A 19,918-nucleotide genomic window follows, 5' to 3' on the forward strand; every position below is an offset into this window, starting at 1 on the left:
GAGAGAGACGGGCAGCATGACACCGGTGTGTGCCTCACATCCGAGAGGCCTGTTGGATATGCACACCTGGCTGTGTGTTGAAGTGGGGGTGCTGGTGCTCCTGCCTGCATTTGCTTGAGCCCTGTGCTCGGCCCTGTGCGAGGCCCCTTCCACCTCAGCTGTATAAACAAAGCCCCTGCCTTCCTTCTGAGGCCCCTCAGGGCTGTCAGCTGTCCCCACCCCCTATCCTCCAGCAGTGAGTTTGACTGACTGTGTGGGGTCACAGAGTTGTGAGATTAAAAGAGTGGATGTGAACCTAACTGTGTGAAGTTGTGTGGGAGTGTGACCATGAAGCCCAAGTGTCCCCTGCAACTCCAGCTTCTCACACGCAGGTTGGGGACCTCAGGCCAGTTTCCTGGACCCATCCAACCCTCCTTTTACAGCCTGGCTGGGTGGCGACAGTCCTGTAATTACCCTGGGCCAAATGCTGCGGTGAGGACTGTGGAGTGTGGGCTGACCCTTGGGGGAGGGGCTGTCCCTGTCCCCAACAGGCCAAGCCAGACCAGGGGGGGATGAGGGGCGGAGGGGGGGGGAACCCCAGGGTTAGGTCAATGCTGCACTGTGGGTTCTGGATGAGCAGATCCCTGCTCTGGCCTGGGTGTCTGACCCTCTGGCTGACCTCACCCCGTCCTGACTGGATTCAGTGTTACTCTTCCCATCTGCATCCTGCTATCTCTCTCCTGGGTCCTCCATGCCAGCCTGGCACCCTGACCCCGCTCATGTCCCTCACTCCTTCCATGTCTTCCCGTCCCCTCCGCGTCCATGACTCCTGTGTTCCCTGCAGTCCTTCTGAGCACCACACCCAGTGCACACCCCCAGCCTGGCCTGGCTCACCAGCTGGACAGTGAGGGAGAATGGGTGAGGTTTGGGGACTGAGAGCTCTGGGCCCAGCCGTATGTATAGGCCCAGGTCTGTTCCTCAACCGGAGAGCAGCTAGAACTGGGGGGAGTGGGAAAAGGGAAGGGGCAGGAGAAAGTCATAAAAGGAGTGAATGGGGTCCTAGTGGGCTCTGCCGCAGATTTGTACACAGAGAATTCTGCAGCGCAGCACCCTACTCCCACAATGGCCAACACCAGCTCTCACACTTTGAGGACCACAAACTCTTCCCAAGTCGGCTCACACATTCGGCGCCTGGCTGGTGCTGCCACCTGGTGGACATGGTGTCCACCTGCAGGTCCAGAGCGGCCAACCCAGCAGGCTGGAGGAAGGCCAAGTCTGAGGCAAAGGCCTGCTCCCCCAACTCGGTCCCAGGCGCCCAGAGAAGAGGGCATGGCCGCTCCAAATCTCATTCTCAAGCCCAAGGCTGGGAACAGTGTTTGTTGTGGCCATTGTTTATCTCCCCAGAAGGACAGCAATGTGAAGGCTGGTGTAAATTTTGGGAGATTGACCTGGGAGAACCCTGGTGGATCCTGGCCATAGATGGAGCCCTCTTGATGCCCTCTCTGAGGTGCGCAGATGAGGCAGAGGAAGGCATGAGGCCCGCTCCTTGTGGGCAGGTGCTGGCCTGGAGCTGGCCTTCTGGAGCTGCTGGTGCCTCTCCGACTCACACTTTCCTCACCTCAAGGCCCATGCCTTGGGGTGTGGATGGTGAGGAGCAGAATGTCCTGAGCCTGGGCACCACCTGGCTGTGAGGGCAGATTGAAAGGGCACCTGGGTGCTGGGGTAAGGCAGCTGCAAGCAGACACTCAGGCTCTAGCAGCTGCTGCCTCATCGCTGTTCTTCCCACCATCCCCTACTTTCTGGTTCAGTCCCACTCCTGAGCTCCTCTGGTTTGATGCAGCCATAACCTGTCTGTCCTTGGTCCCTAGGTACTGGGTCTCCGTCCTTCCCTCCCACCAGCCCTAGCCCTGGGGCCTGTTGCTGTACCCTCTTGCTGTACTCTCTCGGTCAGGACACCTTGGGCTGTGTGAGCTTTCGTGTTGAAAGCTGTGGGTCACTGGTCTGTCGCTCTCACCCAGTGACCCTACTTGGGCACCAAGGCTCTGCCTGAGGGGCTGTGCAGCAGGATCCCAGCTTCTAGGAAATGGGATGGAATCCTTGGGGGAATGGTCCTTCCTTCTTGCCCCAGCTGTGGGGGTAAAGAGGTTTCAAGTATCAGCTTTCAATTCCCAGGAAGATGCCTTCTGGGGGATCACAATATGAGAGAAGATAAGATGGGGGCTCAGGACCCGTCCTGGCTCTGCTGTGGACACCCAGATGGCTGTATGTGAGTCACTTGTCTCACTGGGCCTCAGCTGTCCCATTTGCAAATAAGGGGTTCAGATTGGCTCACTTAGTCCAAGGCTGAAAAACTCCAAAGGAGGAAGGGGTAACAGGCTGTGAGCATGAGAGGAGGCAGCAGGAATTTTGGGAAAGGATTCCATGTGCTACAGATTTCAGCAACAGCCAGACCCACCTTTTGTTCTTGTTCATGCAGCTCTGGGGATCGAACTCAGGGCCTCGCTGTATGCTAGGCAAGTGCTTCACCCGCAGGCCTTAGCCCACCTTGTATGCCAGCCATGTCACTTGCCTGGCTCACCTTAAAGTGTTCTTTGTAGAAAGGAGGGTTCCGAGGGTGCAATGCTCAGCCTGTCTCTAAATGTCAGGCCCTTTCACAGTCTTATAATTCCTGGGTTTTTGAAACCACAAAGCCTTTCCAGCACAGCCTAGCCCTTAGCCTTAGTCTAGCTGGCCTTAGAATTCCAGGAAGCCTACCATGTGGACCTGCTACTTTGCCTCCCTGCTGGGAGAAATCCCCACTTCCCAGCCTTCGAGATCTTCGAGCTCCTCAGAGGGTCCCCAGTCTGGTCTGTGTCCCTCCTTCCTGAAGCCATCTCCTTCTGTCCCTAAGCAAGAGTGAGGCTCTGGTCTCTTGCTGCTGTTACCCAATATTTAACTGTGTTAAGAGCTGGATATATTGCTGTGTGTGTGTGTGTGTGTGTGTGTGTGTGTGTGTGTGTGTGATTGTCACTCACACATCAGCACTTGCTGAGTTAGGAACATATCTGAGGGCAGATGCTGTGTCTTCGCTATCCCCAGACCCCTTAATAGAGCCTGGCACTTGGCAGGCAGACGCCCAGTGGACATCAGCAGGAGCTGCAGGAGCCACCTTCTCCATCCCATCTCCCACCAGGCTGCCTCGGCCCAGGCCACTGGCTGCCCTGCTTCTTTTCTCACCTGCCCTCTGTCCCCTTCATCCTCCACCTGATTCAGCCTTCTGTCCCTGCGCTGCCCTGATTGGTGCAGGATACTGTAGTTAGGACCGGGTCTGGCCTCAGCAATGGCCACAGTGTTTCTAAATGAACAAAACTAGAAGGGGCAATAGAGGAAGTTGATTCTATTGAAACAGTTAGCAAAACAGTCAGTTTCTGGTATAATAATATATACGTTTCTTTATTGACACATTAAGAACATGAAAGGTCTAACAACTATGATCATTTCAAAGTAGTGATGAACATAATTTCTGAACTAACTATCTTTGACGACACTAATGCAGTCTGAAAACATCTGTAATTTCTGTTGGTTACAAAGTCACAGGTACTGTTAATACTTTTGTGGCTTGTTGTCCAACCACACTTAAAACTTCTTAAATTTGTTATAGGGGAGTGAAAAATAAAGATGTAGTTTTCTTCCTATCTAGGTTCACAAATCCTCAGAAATCCATAGACCCCAGCCAAGAACCTCTGGTTTATGTGAAAGGAGAAAAGAACACCCTCAGCAATTGACGCTTTCACTCCCAAGTCATTTAACCCTCATGCCAACCCTGAGAATATACATCACAGCCCAGTATTCTGATGGCGTGTAAAGCCCAGAGAGGTGCCCAAAGTCAACCAGGCCCTGCATGGAGCCACACAGAGCCTCTCTGCAAGGGGACAAGCCCCAGAACAGGGCCTGTAGTAGTCACTCTGGCCCAGAATCCCCCAAAACCCAGACCCCAGGCCCTAAGGGGCTGCTCAGTGAATGCAGGGCTACGGCCCCTCAAAATCGCACACACTCAGGCATTTTTATCTCCAGTTTATTTTTTTTTAGACTAAGAGCAGAGTATGAAAGTCACAGCCAAAGCACTTGAAAAAGGCCCAGGATGGGTGGGACCGACAGGGTGGGCAGGGCAGGTCCTGGGAGGTGGGTCCCGAGCACGGCTGGAAGGGAGGGGCATTGTTGTCTCACGTCTCCAAAAGTGTCTGTGCGTTGCATAGGTCCTGTCTTCACAGAAGACAAAAGAGGGGCCAGGGGGTCCCCCAGGGGGCCTAGCCTGGTGGGGAGGGGTCTAAAGCTGGAAGGGGAAGTCAAGAAAGGTCGGGATTAAGGAGGGAGAGGGACTCTGTCTGTCTGTACATTATATATAGAGATATAGAGTCTGTACATGCCTGCCTGGCACCCCAATGCCCACCCCCTTGCCATCCCTGTCCACTGCCTGCCTCCCCAGGGGTGTCTACTTGTAAACTTGGATTTAATCCAAACCATAATCCTGCAAGAGGGAGGGGGAAGAGGACGTGCTTATTGCTGTAAACAGGGGAAGGGGACGGCAGGTGGTGTTGCCCCCCCTTCCCAGCTCTCTCCCCATGCTCTGCCCCAGGAGGAGGGTGACCTGACACCGGCCCGTTCAGCTTGCTGTCTCTGGGGCACATCTGTCTCTCTGAGGGGACAGTGGGGGAGGGCAACAGGGGCAGGAAGAGGTACGAGGGGGCAGGGAGTCCTGAGCACTTCCCTTCGTGGCCCCCGGTTTGGTACCAAACATTCCCAGAAGCACAAGGCTGCCTGGGACCTTGGCTGTCCCCGTGCCTGAGCCACTGTGGTGCCCTTACTGGAGGGGCAGATGGGGCAGGCACAGATGTGTGTGCAGACCCCACTTTCAGCCGTGGAGAAGGGTAGAGGCCCTACAGCTAGGCGCCTGTGGAGAGCCCACGGCTCCCTGCCCCTTGTTGGCCCCACCCATCTCTCTCTGCCTAGCAGGGGGCAGAGCTAGGAGGCCAAGAGCGTCAAGAGAAAGAAGGCGATGCCCACGGCCAGGGGCAGGTGTTCCCGCTTGGGGCTGGTCCCGCTGATGCTCTTCTCCAGCTTGGGTACCCGGGGGCTCTCTCCCTCGAAGTCTTCTGCGGACAGATGAACAGACAGACTGGTGAGGGCTGGGCTGCGCGCCGGAGCAGGGGCACGCGGCAGCGGCAGCAGCAGTGGAGCCGGGGACTTGGCCACACATGGGGCCAAGGAGGACCGGTGTCCCAGGAAGGCATGCGAAATGAGCAGGCACCAGGAAAGGGCTGCGGTCCCAGCAGCGGCCACAGAGGGCGCTGCGCAGACTCACCCAGCACGTTGATCTTCACATTGGGGCCCATGGTGAACTGGGGGAGGGTGGGGACCGGCTTCTCCCCGGAGTGCGATGCTGCGGGGTCGGGTGCGGGTGGGGAGAGAGGAGGGGGAGAGTCAGGGCCAGGACCCCCTTCCCCTACTACAGCCGGGGAGCAAGCTCCCCTCGCCTACACCCTCCACCCCCACCCCCAGGAAGCCAGGGGAGCCCCAAAGCAGGGGAGCCAAAAATGGGGCGCGGTGGGAGCCGACGACACTCACTGGAGGCGCAGCAGACGAACACCTTCATCCTTAGACACTTCCAGTGCAGGTTGTGGGTTGGCGTGGCTGGGGAGGAGACGGGCCCTGAGTGGTCGGCGCCCCATTTGTGCCCAGCGCCTGTCCTCGCCCGCCGCCAGCTGCCCCTTTGCACACTGGTCCTTATGGCTGTGCTGTCCTCCCTGGGAGCCCCGCACTCCCAACCCTCCAGAGCCAGTGCTATAGAATGTGCACAGAAACTCGGCGGCCCAGACTTGGGACTGTCACCCAAGCCCTCTCAGCATCATCTCGTCTGATCCGGAGTCCCGAGGCCCTCGACCCTCGCCTCTCGCCTCGTCCAGGTCCTCACTGTTCGCTACAGAGGGGCCCCCAGCCCCACCACCTGCTCTGACCTGGGCCCGCACCCCACCCGCACTCACAGATGTAGTAGTACTCGTGGCCAGCGTGGAACTCGTAGCCCAGCGAGAAGGCGCTGTAGCGCTGGAACTTCTCGGAGAACTTGATGGGGCTGTGCGGGGCGTGCGGCCGGTTGCACTCCCAGCGCTTGAAGCCCTGGCTGGCGTTGCAGGTGCGGTAGCCGCTGCGGCTCACCATGTACAGCACGTATTGCTCTGCCCCGCCGCCCGGCCCGGGCCCCGCCCCAGGTCCCGCTCCCGAGCTGTTGTAGTGCGGGCAGTAGATGTCCAGATAGTCGTTCACGTTCACTTGCACCGTGTAGCCCTCGCGCCTCAGGCTGGAGGAGAGCAAGCGGGTCAGGGAAAAACAAAACAAAAAACAACCCAGAGTCAGCCTGTTTTTCGCGCCGCCGCGGTGCAAACCGGCCCCGGAGCTTCCCGACTTGCCCTCCCCACTCTTCCCAGCCTGTCTGCGCTCAGGACTCTGCTGCTGCCTGTCCGCTGTGTCTGAGTCCTCCTTGCCTTCCGGGGCTGGCTTCCTACCGGTAGCCACCAGAGGGCAGCAGAGGTGCGGGGAAGCCCAACGCCTCCAAAGGAGCCGCGGCAGAGCGAGGGGCGGGGAAAGAAGGGAACTTACGCTTCGGTTGCCACAGAAACGGCGCAGGCCCCAGCGACTCCCAGACCCGGGCCCAGACTTCCTCCGTCCAATCCCCATAATGCGCCAGCCGGGATGAGAGACCGAGGGAATGGCAGTGAAGCGGGAAGACAGAGGAGTGTCTTCCATGGGACACACACCCTCCCTCCACCGCTTTCTAGCGTGCTTTCCTGCCAGTGCAGCCCAAGGCCAGTCCAACAAGACCTGCCCTCCCAGACGCGAGTGGTGCTTCATGCATACACATGCACAGGTTCCATGGTGCGCACACACAAATGTCCACCGCCCACTCAAGGCGCATACCCGGAGAGGCGAGGCTGCACTTGTGCCCAGCCGCTTGCCAGGCCAGTATTGGCTGCCCAAGCAATCTCAGGGTCCCTGGGATCGCGCCACATAGCAGTACTACTGGTCTCTGTACCGTGAGTCCCACTTACCTTGCCCTGGGGTCAGGGACCACAAGGTCCCCAATACGACAGAGCAGAGGGCCGAGGGAATCGGCAGCAAGCCCCCTGCAACATGGTTGTCTCATCACATGCCTCCCTCCTCCACCTGGGGGGCACTGCCCCATGATCACGCTTGCCAGTGTTAAGGGGCACAGTACCCAGACACGATGGCTGTGCCTCTCAACCTCTCTCTCATCCCTCTCTGGGACAGAGCAGCAGATGCTGGGTCCCTCACCCCCACCTGCCTTGCTAGTTACCATCAAAGAAAGTGCTGGTCTGAATACCCTCGGTGGTGGTAGAGAGGGGTGTAGGTATGGGAGTCAGAGATTTGAGGAGCGTTTCTTACCCTACCCTCCTGGGTAAGAATGCACACACGTGGACAGTGAGGAGGATGGTGGTCATGGGTAGCTGGCAAAATGTCAAACCACTGAGGTCCCTAATTCCTGGGAGCTGGGGTGAGAGGCTGGCTGTCCTTGTCACCAGACAGCACCCAGTTTTATAAGCAGTAATTAGACCCATTAGCAAGATGAACGTGGAGGTCTCTGCCTCCTCCCCTGCCTTACTCTACTTCTCGAGCTTTACCTGTGCTGCCCCCTTCCCAAGTACCCCTTCCAAGACTGGCAGTGAGGCAAATGAGTAGGAGCTGGTTTGGGGAACCCAGAAAGATGGGCACAGCCCCCTTGAGTCATCAGGCATGCCAGCAGTCCCACTTGGTTCCCATGGGAGTGACGGGTCACTCGGGCCCCTCCCTGGCCCTGGCACCCAGGTGGGCAGGAGTCTCAGCCTGGGGCACTGGGAGCTGGAAAACGGGTTAGACCAGGCCTGACTCCCAGCCACCACCCCAGCATTGCCTGTCCATCCCAACCCTGTATTCTCCAGTTCCACCCTCAGGCTTTGGGGAGGGGGCTGCCAGCATTATGGTGACAAGCCTGGAGCAGACGCACAGACATTCTGTGACCTCTGTCCTGGAGTCTGGCCCATGATTCCAGCCCCATTCTGAAGCAGCCTCTCCCTATGCGCCACCCAGGTCCTCCTACCACATACCCCATTCCTGTAGGGAGCAGACCAGCTTCAGAGATTCCTACAGGTATCTGAGCTCCCTCAACGGGGTGGGACCAGCCTTATAAAAAGGTGACTGAATGACCATAAGGAAAGAGAAGCCACTTCTTGCTGATTCCTGTGCTCCTGGCAGAAAAAGCCCCCGAAACGCACCCTGAAGCTGGGTGTGTTGGAGGAAGACCTCCTTGGAGGGGTGGCTGTGTCCACTGGCATGGGGTGGACAGGGGTCAGAAGGGCTGGGTGCCAGAAGTGCTAGCCACAACTCCTAGGAGACCCGACCTGTCTGGTCGGCTCAGGCCCTTTCATTGAATCTTCCCCCGCAGGGTAGCAGGAGGTGCCCTAGGCTTCTTGCAGCCTGCCTGCCCAGCTGCACCTCCGAGGCGGTGGGCTGGGCTGGGCTCTGCCCCTCAGACATCTCTCTGCTCCTCCTCTTCTTGCCTCTCACCTTTGCGCAGAAAGGCTAGCATCAGCACACCTGTTCAGAGTGCGCCCCTCGCCCATCACCCCGTTATTTCAGTCTCTCCTGGGTCGCACCGCCCCAGGAGCGTCCCGACCCCTTTCTTACTGCTCACTCTGAGTGCAGAGAGGAGAGGATGCGCGACTCAGGAGCAGGGAAGGCGCAAACTTCTCCCCCCGGGGCAATTAGGGGACGGTAAACAGGGTGTCTAACAGGACTAGGGAGTAGGGAAAGGATCCCAAGCGGCCGAGCACTTGCTAAATCCCAGCCCCCGCCTTAGACGCCGGATGAAGAGTTACGGGAGCGGAGGAGGGCTGTGAGGAGACCGGTTCTTCCCTCCAGCGCGCGTCCCCGAGGCTGCGCGCCACCCGCCCGAGCCGGCGAGGCCAGGCCACGTGTGCGCGGCGTGGGGACCGCGCGCCAGGGCTTCGGGTGGCGGTGGCGGTGGCGGGGACCGTCCGGGCGGCGCGTGCACGCGGACACCCCGTGCCCCTCTGAGCCCTCGGCCTCGGCGCCCCGCCGGCCCCAGCCCCGTCAGCCCCTTGAGGGGCCGGGGTCTTCCCCAGCCCGCAGGGTCGCGCGGTGAGAAACGGCGCGCCCGATACCCCCGCCCCTCGCCCCTGCGACAGCGGCGGCGGCGGCGAAGGTTTATTGATCTGCAGCGGCGGAGAGGAGCGAGAGACCAGCCGAAGGCGAGACGCGCAGAGATGGGATGGAGAGACCCAGATCGGGGAGGTGAACCGAGGCCGGAGTCCCTGCGAGAGGCAGAGGAAGCCAGAGACCTGGAGAAGGAGGGAGAGCACGGGAACAGAGCCCGGGAACCTGGAGACCTAGAGTCCGACCCAGAGGCCCACGGATAGCAGGGGACAGAGACGCCAAGGAGAAGGGAGGGACACGGAGGGCGCAGAGCTCGCCGACTGGGAGAGAACAGAGGCAAAGACCACCAGGGATGCAGTGGAGCCTCAGCAAAGATTTGTTGAATGAATGTTTGAATGAAAGCCATCAGCAACAGAAACATTTCAGAGGTAGAGGCAGGTAGGGAGACAGATAAAGATATTCCCGAGGCTCCTGGAGACAGGGGCGAGTGCCAACACCTTTGCCCGGTCCTGCAAAGAAATGAAGCACAGGCAGGGGCAGGCATCTGACCATCAGTCCCCACCCCATTCAATTTCAGGCTCAGGGGACTCCTCGCCCTCACACTTTCAGGCTTTCCTCCGTCACAGTCCTCCCATTCCTAGTTTCTGGGCCAGGTTGGGCGCAGGCCTTGCCTACTCCAGGAGAGTACACAGAAGGGCCGAGTGGGGGGCCAGAGCTAGATCGCCGCCCTGGCGCGGGGACCTGCCCGGGGTCTGTCAAAGGAGGCTACCGCACGTGTCCCACCAACACTCTCCCACGTGACCCCCTGGGGGTGGGGTCCTAAGAACCCCCCAGGACCCCGGGGGCAGAGACCCTCCGCACGTGACGGGAGGTGCGAGCCCGGAGCCCAGCTCACGTGACTGGGGGGAGGGGCACGGAAGCCTGTAGCAGGCCGGGCCCCGCCCCCAGCTCCCCGGCCCTCTCCACTCCCGGCTCCCGAGCACGTCGCTCGCACGATTTATGGGGCCGCGGCTGCCGCAGTGAGGGAGCCGGGGAGCCGGGCGCAGCGGCAACAAAGGCCCGGGGAGCGAGGCGGGGACGGCGGCGGCTCCGGCCCGGTGCGCGCCCCCTCCTACCTCTGCCGGCCCAGGCCCGCGCGAGAGTGGAGAGAGCTGAAAGGAGGCACCGGAACCGTCTCCCACCCCCTTCCGGAGCTGTCACCTGCGCCCAGGTGTATGCGGAGGAGGTGGCCTGATCGACACCCCCTCAAGGCGATTCCTGCATCCCTGAGGAACCAGGGCTGTCCCTGGGGTGGTGGGAAACCCGGCGCCCCTCACCTGTGAGCTCTCCTTGCCCGCTAAGCTCCAGAGGGGCAGGGGTCGGATTGTGGGTCTGGGGGCGGGGTATGAGCCAAACGGAGCAGGGGAGTCAGCCTTAGCGCCCCTCGAGATCTCGGAGTCCCGCTCCGGGGGGGAGGGGCCGCATCCCCACCCCCGTGGTTTCCAGGGAAGCGAGAGGGGGGCGTCGTTGGCTCATCCCCACCCCCAGTCTGACACTCTGGGCGCGAGGAGGGGGGAGGCGCAGAGCCCCAAACAACAAAGAGCGGAGCGGCGAGCGCAGCCCCTCCCCTGGAAGGTTGGGGGTCGTGGCTGCCCGGCCTTGCCGGTTCCCTCCCCAGGGGTCTTGCCATTTGCTCCCTAGTCGACCTCGAGCTGGAGAGCCAGAGGCAGAGCTGCTGCCACCGCCCGGGCAGGTGTGACAGTGACCCCCGCGTCCCCAGGGATCCCCCACCAACGCGCAGACACATGCGAGGCGGCCAGGGTGATGCCCACGGTGGCTCGGCGGGGAGGAGAAGACAAGGGCAGCGAGGACTGCGCGGGGGGCACCCGCCGCCGCGCCGCACACCCCGGGAAACCGCACAGCCTCCCTGACACCCGCCCAGACCGCGGCGGCGCCGACAGCCACCCAGCCAGACGCGGCTGGCCACGCGGACACCGGCGCAGCCCCCTCCCCGCCGGTGCCCGCTCCCACCCCAGACGATCGCCGACGCAGACACACAAATCACACACTCAGACACACGCGCACTGACAGCCGCGCACGCCCGCTCACACTCGGTGCCACACGCCGTCCCCATCCCGGGTATGTGTGTGCGTGTGACACGCCAACATCTCCCTGCCTCCTTCCTTCTCCCGGCTCCCATCCTAACCGAGCAGCACTCCCAGGGCCCCTCAACTCGGCGACCCGGCCCCAGCGCACTGCAGCCGGATTTCCCCACACTGCCGGGCAGCGCACTCCCAGCGTTCCTGGGAGGCGCTCCTTCAGACTCCCGGCCTCAGCTCTGGATCCCACTTTTAGAACCAAGAGTCCAGGGCAGAACCCGTAGAAACCCTCATGGCTGAAAACAGGTCATCCCCGGGCCGCTTTATGCGGCGGCCCATCCCCAGGACACTGGTGGACCCCAAACCCCAGCCTAGCCAAAGGGACTGACGATGGGGGTGGGGGGCGTGATGGGTCAGGGGAGAGCTGTTCCAGCGGCGGGGGTGGAGAGAAGCCAAGATGGGGAGGGGGCCCCAGCGCCTCCTCCGCACGGCCCGAGCGCTCCTTGCTGCACCCCAACAGCCTCGCTCAGACACCCCCGAGTTTCACAGACGCCCACAGAGTGCATTTCCCAGCCCCCCAGCCTCCAGCTCCGCTCCCCCAGGACTTCCTGAGCTCCAGCTCCCCCTCTCACGGACCCGGGACGCGCGGGCTCCCCGGCCCCCGACTCACTGCTGGTTGGAGCTGTTCCAGTACACCGCATGCCGGTTCCCCAGCGCCCCCCCGGGCCCCTGGGCCAGCAGCGGCAGCAGCGGCACGGGCACGAGCAGCAGGAGCAGCAGCAGCGGAGCCGCCGCCATCCCCGGAGCCGCCGCCGCCGCCGCCCCCCGACTGAGCCCCGAGCTCCCGGCTGCTCTGCTTCCCAGCTCCCCGCCGCCGCCGGCCCCCAGCTTCAGACCACGCCCACAGCCCGGCTGTCCGCCCTCTGGGGCGCGCCCTGAAACCACGCCCCTAGCGCGCTCCCGACAGGCCACGCCCCACTAGAGCGGGGAGCGCGCCCGCGAGGAAAGTGGGGGCTGCGCTGCCCCTAGGAGGCGGCCGATTTGCGCCTCCCGTGTCTCTAGGTTGTTTGCTTCAGCTCGCCTATTACCCCGGAGGCTAGAGATCCAGGAGAAGGCGGTGGGAGCCCAAGACTGGATGTGGGCCCATTCATTTCTGGGACAGGGCAAAGGAGGAGTCAGAGGAGGACCAGACCTCTCCTGAACACGCTGGCCCTGTCTCCCAAGTGCCTGATGAATCCGAGGGCACAGAAGGCTAGTGGAGAAGGCTTTAGCTGGCACCAATGACCTGAAGCCCCCGGCTGTGGCTCAAATCCTGTTTTTCTTGGAGGTGGAGTGGAGACTCTCAGTTCCCTGAGAATGTCAGTACTGTGTGCAGGAAGGACATTTGGTTATCCAGGGCCCCAAGCAGAAGGGGTGCATTGAAGAGCCAGCTGGGGCCCAGTACACTTCCCAAGATTGTCCACCTACAAAAGGCTCCTAACTTCCTCTGTCGGGCTCCTCCTGGTAACACCACTGCTGTTCCCAGGCATTCTCTGTGGAGTGCCTCCTACTCCCAAAGACCAAGAAGGCCCAGTGCAGGAACCTTGTGTTCCAGCTGTGCCGCAGTCATTGTTCTCTGGGGACAGCCAGCACCCCACACACACTCAGAAAAAGGCAAACACCCAGAGGCAGAGAACGCGGGAACACTGGCACCTGTCACACAGCCCGGGACACACACAGGTAAAGGTGGTAAAGGTACTTGCAGACAATTAGAGATCAGTAGGAACAAAGACCCATAGAGACACTGATGTAGACACACACCAGCTGCGCGCGCGCACACACACACACACACACACACACACACACACACAGTGACTCACACTGTACACCTGCATGCACCTTCTGACACACTATTCACACTTCCTTTCCTAGGAAGTGGGAATTCCAGGAAGGGTTCTGAACCCAGAACTAAGTAGGTATTGCTTCTTAGGGTGGTTTCTCCTTTGGAGAGGCCCAAACTTAAGAGTGACCAGGCAGAATCAGGCCTGCCTGGGTCTCCTCACCCACACCAACCACTTGTGCCCCCAGAGGCAGGCATGCCACATTTGCTGCTGTGCTGCCCTGGAGCCCCAGCACTTGGCACTCTCCATCTGCTTAGCAGAAAAGGGCCCAGGGTCACCCGTTGGCCTTGGGTGCTGGGCTTGGGAGAAAGGTAGAGTCATCCAGAATAGGCTTTGCGCTGAGCTGCTGCCAGGCAAGAGCAGGTTCTGTCCTCTCTGGGCTCCTCCCTACCCCAGGAGATCTCACCTCTCTTCTCAGGAGCCAGAAAGTAAATTAGGTCCCTTGGGAATGGGGGTAGGGACTTGGCAAACAGCTCCCCTTGCCCCCAGATTCCTCATCCCCAGGGAGATTGGTTTCACCCAAATGATGCTTACTGCCTACTTCAGGGACCACGAATACCAGGTCTGTCCCTTCCTACCCACATACCCTGCTACCCAAAGCTTGTCTCTTTAAGGCTCACAGTTGGCAAGGAAACTGCATATTTATATTAGGTGAGGGCTTGAATGTTTGGTCCAGAATTTTAGATATCAGCCTTGAAACTTTCTACCCCTGCCTATAGAGTCTGAGTCCAAAAAGAAGAATCAGTTCTGTTGAGCAATATGAGTCTCTTTCTGTAGAGCCCTGATACACTTCTTTTTGTTGTTTTTGGTTTTATAAAACAGGGTCTCACTGTGTAGTCCAGCTGGGCTTGAACTCACTATGTAGCCAGGGCTGGCCTCAAACTTGCAGTGATCCTCCTGCCTCAGCCTCCCAAGTGCTGGGATTACAGGTGTGTGCCAGCATGCCCAGCCCAGACACACCTCTCTAGAACTGAGCCCTCCTGAGCCTTCCCCCCCGAATCTGGAGCTCTACCCCTAGAATATGAGCTGCTCTCTACAGGATCTTAGTCTAGTGTTTAAATTGCGAGGCCCAGGCCTGTCTGGATGGGATCTGGTTGGTGCTATCTAGGCTCTGCTCACCGTGCTGCTGGCTGATTTGGGCCTTTGTGTGGCTTTAGAAAGCACCCCTCTGTGTGCCTCAGTCCCTAGGGTTCATCTCTTGGCAAGCAGGGCCTTTGTGCAGAAACAAAGGTGCTGCTTCCTTCAGTGGGAGTGTCCTGGGTCTTCCCATCTTCGTGAGGGAATTTGGGCTGATGTCAGCCTCTTGTTGTGTGGCCCCTTTGTGCTGTGTACAAACTGCACAATGGTATGTGGCAATAATGTCTACACAGCATTCACCTCCAGCACCATTGCTCACACGGGTCTACAGACCTCTCCCCAGGGGACCCAGGCCTCTGTACGGCTTAGGTCTCTGCATATGATTCAAGCCACTACCCATCTGAAGGCCCAGGCATTTCTCTGTGGCATTGGGGTTCTACAAAGACCTAGGACTTTGTCAATCGTGTCTAGGCCTTTGCTTGTACCTGGGCCTCAAACCATTCATGACTATGACCTACGGTAGGACGTGGATTTGCACTGTGATCCAGCCCGTATATGTGCCTGTACACACAGACATGCACACACAGTCACTCAATATAACATGTATCTGAAACAGTGAGTTTCGTGAAGCATCGCTTACCTTTATTACAGAGAACACACTCATATTTTTCTTCTGTTCTGTTTTTACATTAAAAGAATGCTAGAAGTAAAGGCGCACTCCTGTAATCCCAGCACTTGGGAGGCTGAGGCAGGAGAATCGTTAAGAGTTTGAGACCAAGGGCTGGTGAGATAGCTCAGTGAACTAAGTGCTTGCTTAGGTAAGTGCAGGGGCCAGGGTTTGATACTTGGGGTGCACTGAGCTACAGATGGAGTCTGGATGTGGTGGCACACACACTGTAATCCCACCACTAGGGAGTCAGGAAACAGGAGGATTACGAGGCTGAGCTGCATAGTGAGACCCTGCGCGCACACACACACACACGCGGAGTTTGAGACCAGCCCGGACTACAAAGTGAGACCCTATCTCAAAAAGACAATAAAATAAAATAAAAAGAGGAAGAAAAACTGGTTGATGTCTATCCAATTGACTTGACTTTCCCTCCCCTAGCAGGCCTCAACTAGCCTATGACACCTGGTGCAGAAGGGTTGGCCTGGGTCTGCTGTTGGCGGTAAGGGCCACTGTCCAGGTCGGAGTCCTCTCCATGGGGCTGGTCTGCTCTCAGCGTCTCAGGCCTCCTTTCTCTATCGGCAGGCCCTGCCCCGAGCTTACAGAGCGCTGGCTGCCATGATAGCTCTGGGAGTGCTGAGCTCAGGCCCCCTGGGAGCTCACTTGCCCCTCTCCAGGGCCCAAGGGGACAGGGAGCTGAGCAGGACTGGGGCAGAGGGAGCTCTCAGGCTGTGTGGCCCAAGGGGGCTCCTGGGACAGCGGGTGGCAACCACAAAGCTGAGCTGTGTTCAATAAATCACGGAGGCTAGGGCCTGGGGGAGGGGGAGGCTAGAAGGGAAGAAGGGGCCATGGATAAATTATTCATTAAACAAATAAACAAGGAGCCTGTGAGATGGAAGATCAGGCCTTGTGTGAGCAGGAGAGGCAACTGCCAGCTCTAGACATGAAATATTCACAGGTTCTGCACCTCACACAGGGCCCATGTGTGTGCCCCAGCCCAGGCAGGCCCTTGGTGCCCTCCTAACATGGGAATCTGGGTACCAACAGAGAGGGCAATGCATGTGCCTTCCGGCTTCCAGGGGTGTCCGCTTTGCTCTGTGGTGCACTGACCTCCCTGAGCTGATGCTGAACCACACACATGACGATGCAGGGGGTGCAGTGTAGTGAAGAATGGTCCAGGACACACGTGACTAGGTTGTGGGGCTTGGCAGGAGAAGCCAGGGTATAGTAAGTAGGATCCGGGCTGGAGAGATGGCTCAGTGGTCTAAAGCACCTACTTAGAGCAGGCTTAGCAGAGCACAGGGACCGCGGTTCAATCCCCCAGCACCACATGCCAGCCAGCCCCGCCCCCTGGTGGGCTGAGCTGGCCACACACACACACACACACACACACACACACAATAAATAAATGCTAAAAATAAATAAACAGCAGAATATATTTAAAAAAAAAAAAAAAAAGTAAGTAGGATCCGAGCCCTGCCCTGATTCCTCTATGGAATCCAGCAAGCAAGGGACCTGGAGGAGTATGGGAGTCCTCTGAACTGGCTCAGAGAAAAGCTGCGAGGGAGGCAGTACAGCTTCACAGCACAGGCTTGGGCTGGAGCTACAGTGCCACCACTCATTAAATACTTTTTTTTTTTTTTTTGGCGGAACCAGGGATTGAACTCAGGCCCTTGTGCTTGCCAGGAAAGCACTTATTCCACTGAGCCATGTCCCCAGCCCTCACTGAATTTTCTTCACTAACTTCTTTGCCTCCTCACCTGTGCTTGGGGATAACAGTACCCCACCTCCTTGAGGAGTGCATTGTTGCGAGGAGTAAGCTCTACAGTGTCTGAAGATGTAGCTCAGTGGTAGAGTGCTTTGCACTTGTGAGGCCCTGGATTCCATCCCCAGCACTGAGGAAAGAAACCCACAATGTGTGGGGAGCACCTCAGGCAGGGTTTCGGGCCCAAGAGCTGGCTGATGAATGCCCTGTTCAGGATCATCATCATTAGGAGATTATCTCTCAAGCACTGGCCAGAGACAAGTCCAAGTCCCTTCTGTAACTGGTTCCAACACTGACAGAGAGAGGGCTGACCAGGGTTTGGAGAGCAGGAAAAGATTAGATGGACTGAGAGGAAAGGGGAAATTTATCTTTTAAAAAGATCCTGCTCTGGGTGATGGCCCACACCTGTAATCCCAGCATTTGAGAGGTTGAGACAGGAGGATTACCATGAGTTCGAGGCCAGCCTGGGCTACATAGTGAGTTCAAAACCAGCCTGAACTACATAGCAAGACCCTGTCTCAACAAAACAAAAGACAAGATACAAGTCCCCTTCCTTGAGGCTATAAAGGGTCCTTGACATCTTCCTCAGATCCCAGAGCCTTTTCGTAAATTTCTAAAGCTCTCCCTAGATACAGACCTTCGTGGAGATTTTTCTGTGTGGACAAAGATGGAACAGAGGTATCTGAGCAGTGTTATACCCCCCATCCCACTTCATACCTCCTTCACTGCCAGAGCCCTGGCCTCTGCCCTCCGCTCAGGGCTAAGGACTTCCCTGGCAAAGATAGTTATGCCTGGGCAAAGCCCAGAAAAGTGGCATCCCAGTGTGGGTGGGGAGAACCTAGGCTGGAGTGAACCTCATAGGACCAGGGCGGAGCATCTGGCAGCTTCCCAGTTGGCCCCAGCATTCCGCAGCCCTGTGTGTCCCCTGGAAAGGATCCTTCCTGCAGGAGAGAGCCAGCAAACAGGTCTGAGCCAGCCTGCTCCTCCACAGACAGAAGAGGGTTTAGCTGGGGGAGGGGGTCTGGGATCTTGGTGGGGAGTGATGGTTGTAGGCACCCACATCCCTGTTTCCTCTGGGGGTCAGGGATAGAGGGGCCTACTGACTGGGCACCCCTACCATGCCTGGGGCCTAGTCCTTTGCCTTCTTTCACCAGGCTGCTGCCACCTGGGAGCCAAGGGCCTGGGCCCCTAGCTTCGAAGATGCCTGCCCACTCCTTCCCAGGGAGCCAACATCACTTTCCACTTCCCCTCCCCTGGGCTGGGCAGGTTCAGGCCAATCTGCACAAAAGCTTCACAGCAACATTGATCTGTAATAAACCACAATATGTGTTCAGGAGAAGGGATTCCAGACAGCATCTCTCTCTCTCTCTCTCTCTCTCTCTCTCTCTCTCTCTCTCTCTCTTTCACACACACACACACACACACACACACACACACACACACAGAGGCACACATGTGCACACAGATATAAAACACATAGCTTTGCCAGGGCAGACACCAGAAGTCCTAAAAACACTTCTAAACAAGGACCCACACTGTGTCAAATACCCAAAAGGAAGGTACATATCTCTTACCTGTCATAAACTTTTTTTTTTTTTTTTTTTTTTTCTGCTACTGGGGATTGAAATCAGGACCCTGCGCTTGCCAGGCAAGCACTTATTCTACTGAGCTATCTCCCCAGCCCTACCTGTCATAAACTTTGTCCTTCAAAATCAAACCCTTGCCGGGTGCAGTGGTACACACTTGTAACCCTAGCACTCGGAAGCAGAGGCAGGAGGGTCACTGCGCATTTGAGACCATCATGGGCTACAAAGTGAACTGAAGCTCAGCCTGAACTATGTAGCAAGACCCTGTGTCAAAAAGACTTTATGAAAAAAGACTTTACAAAGCAAAAAATATTAAACCCTTCTCTGATGGGCCCATTTCCCTGTGTTCCCATAGTATTTTGTATGTAACTCGATATGAACATTTGCACTTGGCATTATAATTATTCATTGCCCAGTATGTCTCTGAAGATTTCTTAAGGGAGGGGATCTTGTCTTATGCAAGTGTGTATCAACCAGCATGCAGCCTGATATTTAGTTAGTGGAAATAGGTGGGATGCTCAATAAATAATTGTGAATCAATGGAACAATACATACAGACAGTGAACATCCATTCCTAGTATCCCCTAGGAGCCCACAGAGCATAACCGATGCCTTGTACAAAGCCTCCAGCCCTGCCTTCTTGTCTGTAAGGGCCCTGACCTCACTATCTGTGTTCCTCAAGGACTCTCCTTTCCCCTCCTCCCTCAGTGTGAGTCCATGAATTTGAGTTCCACCTGAGGGCCAGCAGGCAAGGTAAGGGTTAATGATACCTCATTAGTCTTTATTTGGAGGAAGGAAGCTGCAGGGCACCAGACAGGTGGGCAGGCCTGCATCTTACTGGAACCAGGCATTCCTGGTTCCAGCACCCCACCAGGCATGTGGGTGATTTGGCCCTGGAGACCCTCAACCCAGCCGGGCACCTCCCCCTTCCACTTGCCTTGCCAATTCAGTCTCCAGGCAGTACAGACCAGCACTCCCCATCTGTCACCAAACATCCAGAGGGAGAGGCAGCCTCCTTATCCTTTCTCCTTTAGCTAGGCTTTGCCCCTCCCACCCTAGGAGACATAGAAGAATGGAAGGGGGGGGGTGTGGAGTTGGACAACTGAAGAACAGATTAGAGGGTCAGAAGGGATGAATTCCAGATACAGACAAGCGACAGGGCTGGGGATGTGGAGACGTCTGCCAATTTGACCTTAAATGAAGAGAATACAAATGAGATGCAGACGATATGCAGATGATCTCAAGGATTTCAGAATTGACATTCTTAGTGGCAAGAGCAGGACCTACTGTACAGTAGGACCCCAACACACTTGCCAGTGCTCCTCCTAACCTTTCTGTTGACCACTACTTTGAGTAAGAAAAAAACTTTGAAAAGATAAGAGCGTGGCTGGGCTCCGGCCGCAGGACCTGGAAATCTGAGCTTCACCCAGCTTTCTCACCCCATCCCAGTCACCCACCTACGCTACCACAGAAAGCCCAAGAGTTACCTACCATCATTGCTCCGGATGGACGCGCCACCGGTTGCTATGGTGACCCCTCTTCATTTCCAGACCTAAGCCAATGACCACTACTGCTGATGACCTCATGCCCCAGGCCCCAAGATTCTATTGGCTCTTTGAAGCCACTGTGCACCCTTTTCAATTGCGTCAACGGCGGGGATCCCCCATGACCCCAGCTAGAGG

At 57.7% G+C, this 19,918-nt stretch overlaps 1 protein-coding gene across 2 annotated transcripts; it reads right to left on the reverse strand.

Moving 5' to 3' along the window:
* Nucleotides 1–4,018: 4,018 nt before the first annotated feature.
* On the reverse strand, nucleotides 4,019–12,123 carry Efna3 (ephrin A3). Of its 2 annotated transcripts, XM_004629784.1 has the most exons (5): nucleotides 11,932–12,123; nucleotides 6,000–6,313; nucleotides 5,584–5,649; nucleotides 5,321–5,398; nucleotides 4,019–5,111 (listed from the first exon to the last, which is right to left on the reverse strand). In XM_004629784.1, the coding sequence occupies exons 1-5, from the start codon at nucleotides 12,057–12,059 to the stop codon at nucleotides 4,981–4,983; spliced, it is 717 nt and encodes a 238-aa protein (XP_004629841.1). In that variant the 5' UTR covers nucleotides 12,060–12,123; the 3' UTR covers nucleotides 4,019–4,980. The 2 variants fall into 2 exon arrangements, with proteins under 2 accessions (XP_004629841.1, XP_004629842.1); XM_004629785.2 differs by lacking the exon at nucleotides 5,321–5,398 and having other exon boundaries at nucleotides 4,055–5,111; nucleotides 11,932–12,105.
* Nucleotides 12,124–19,918: the final 7,795 nt, after the last annotated feature.

Source organism: Octodon degus, unplaced genomic scaffold (assembly GCF_000260255.1).
Source record: "Octodon degus isolate 3935 unplaced genomic scaffold, OctDeg1.0 scaffold00032, whole genome shotgun sequence".
Lineage (NCBI taxonomy): Eukaryota > Metazoa > Chordata > Mammalia > Rodentia > Octodontidae > Octodon > Octodon degus.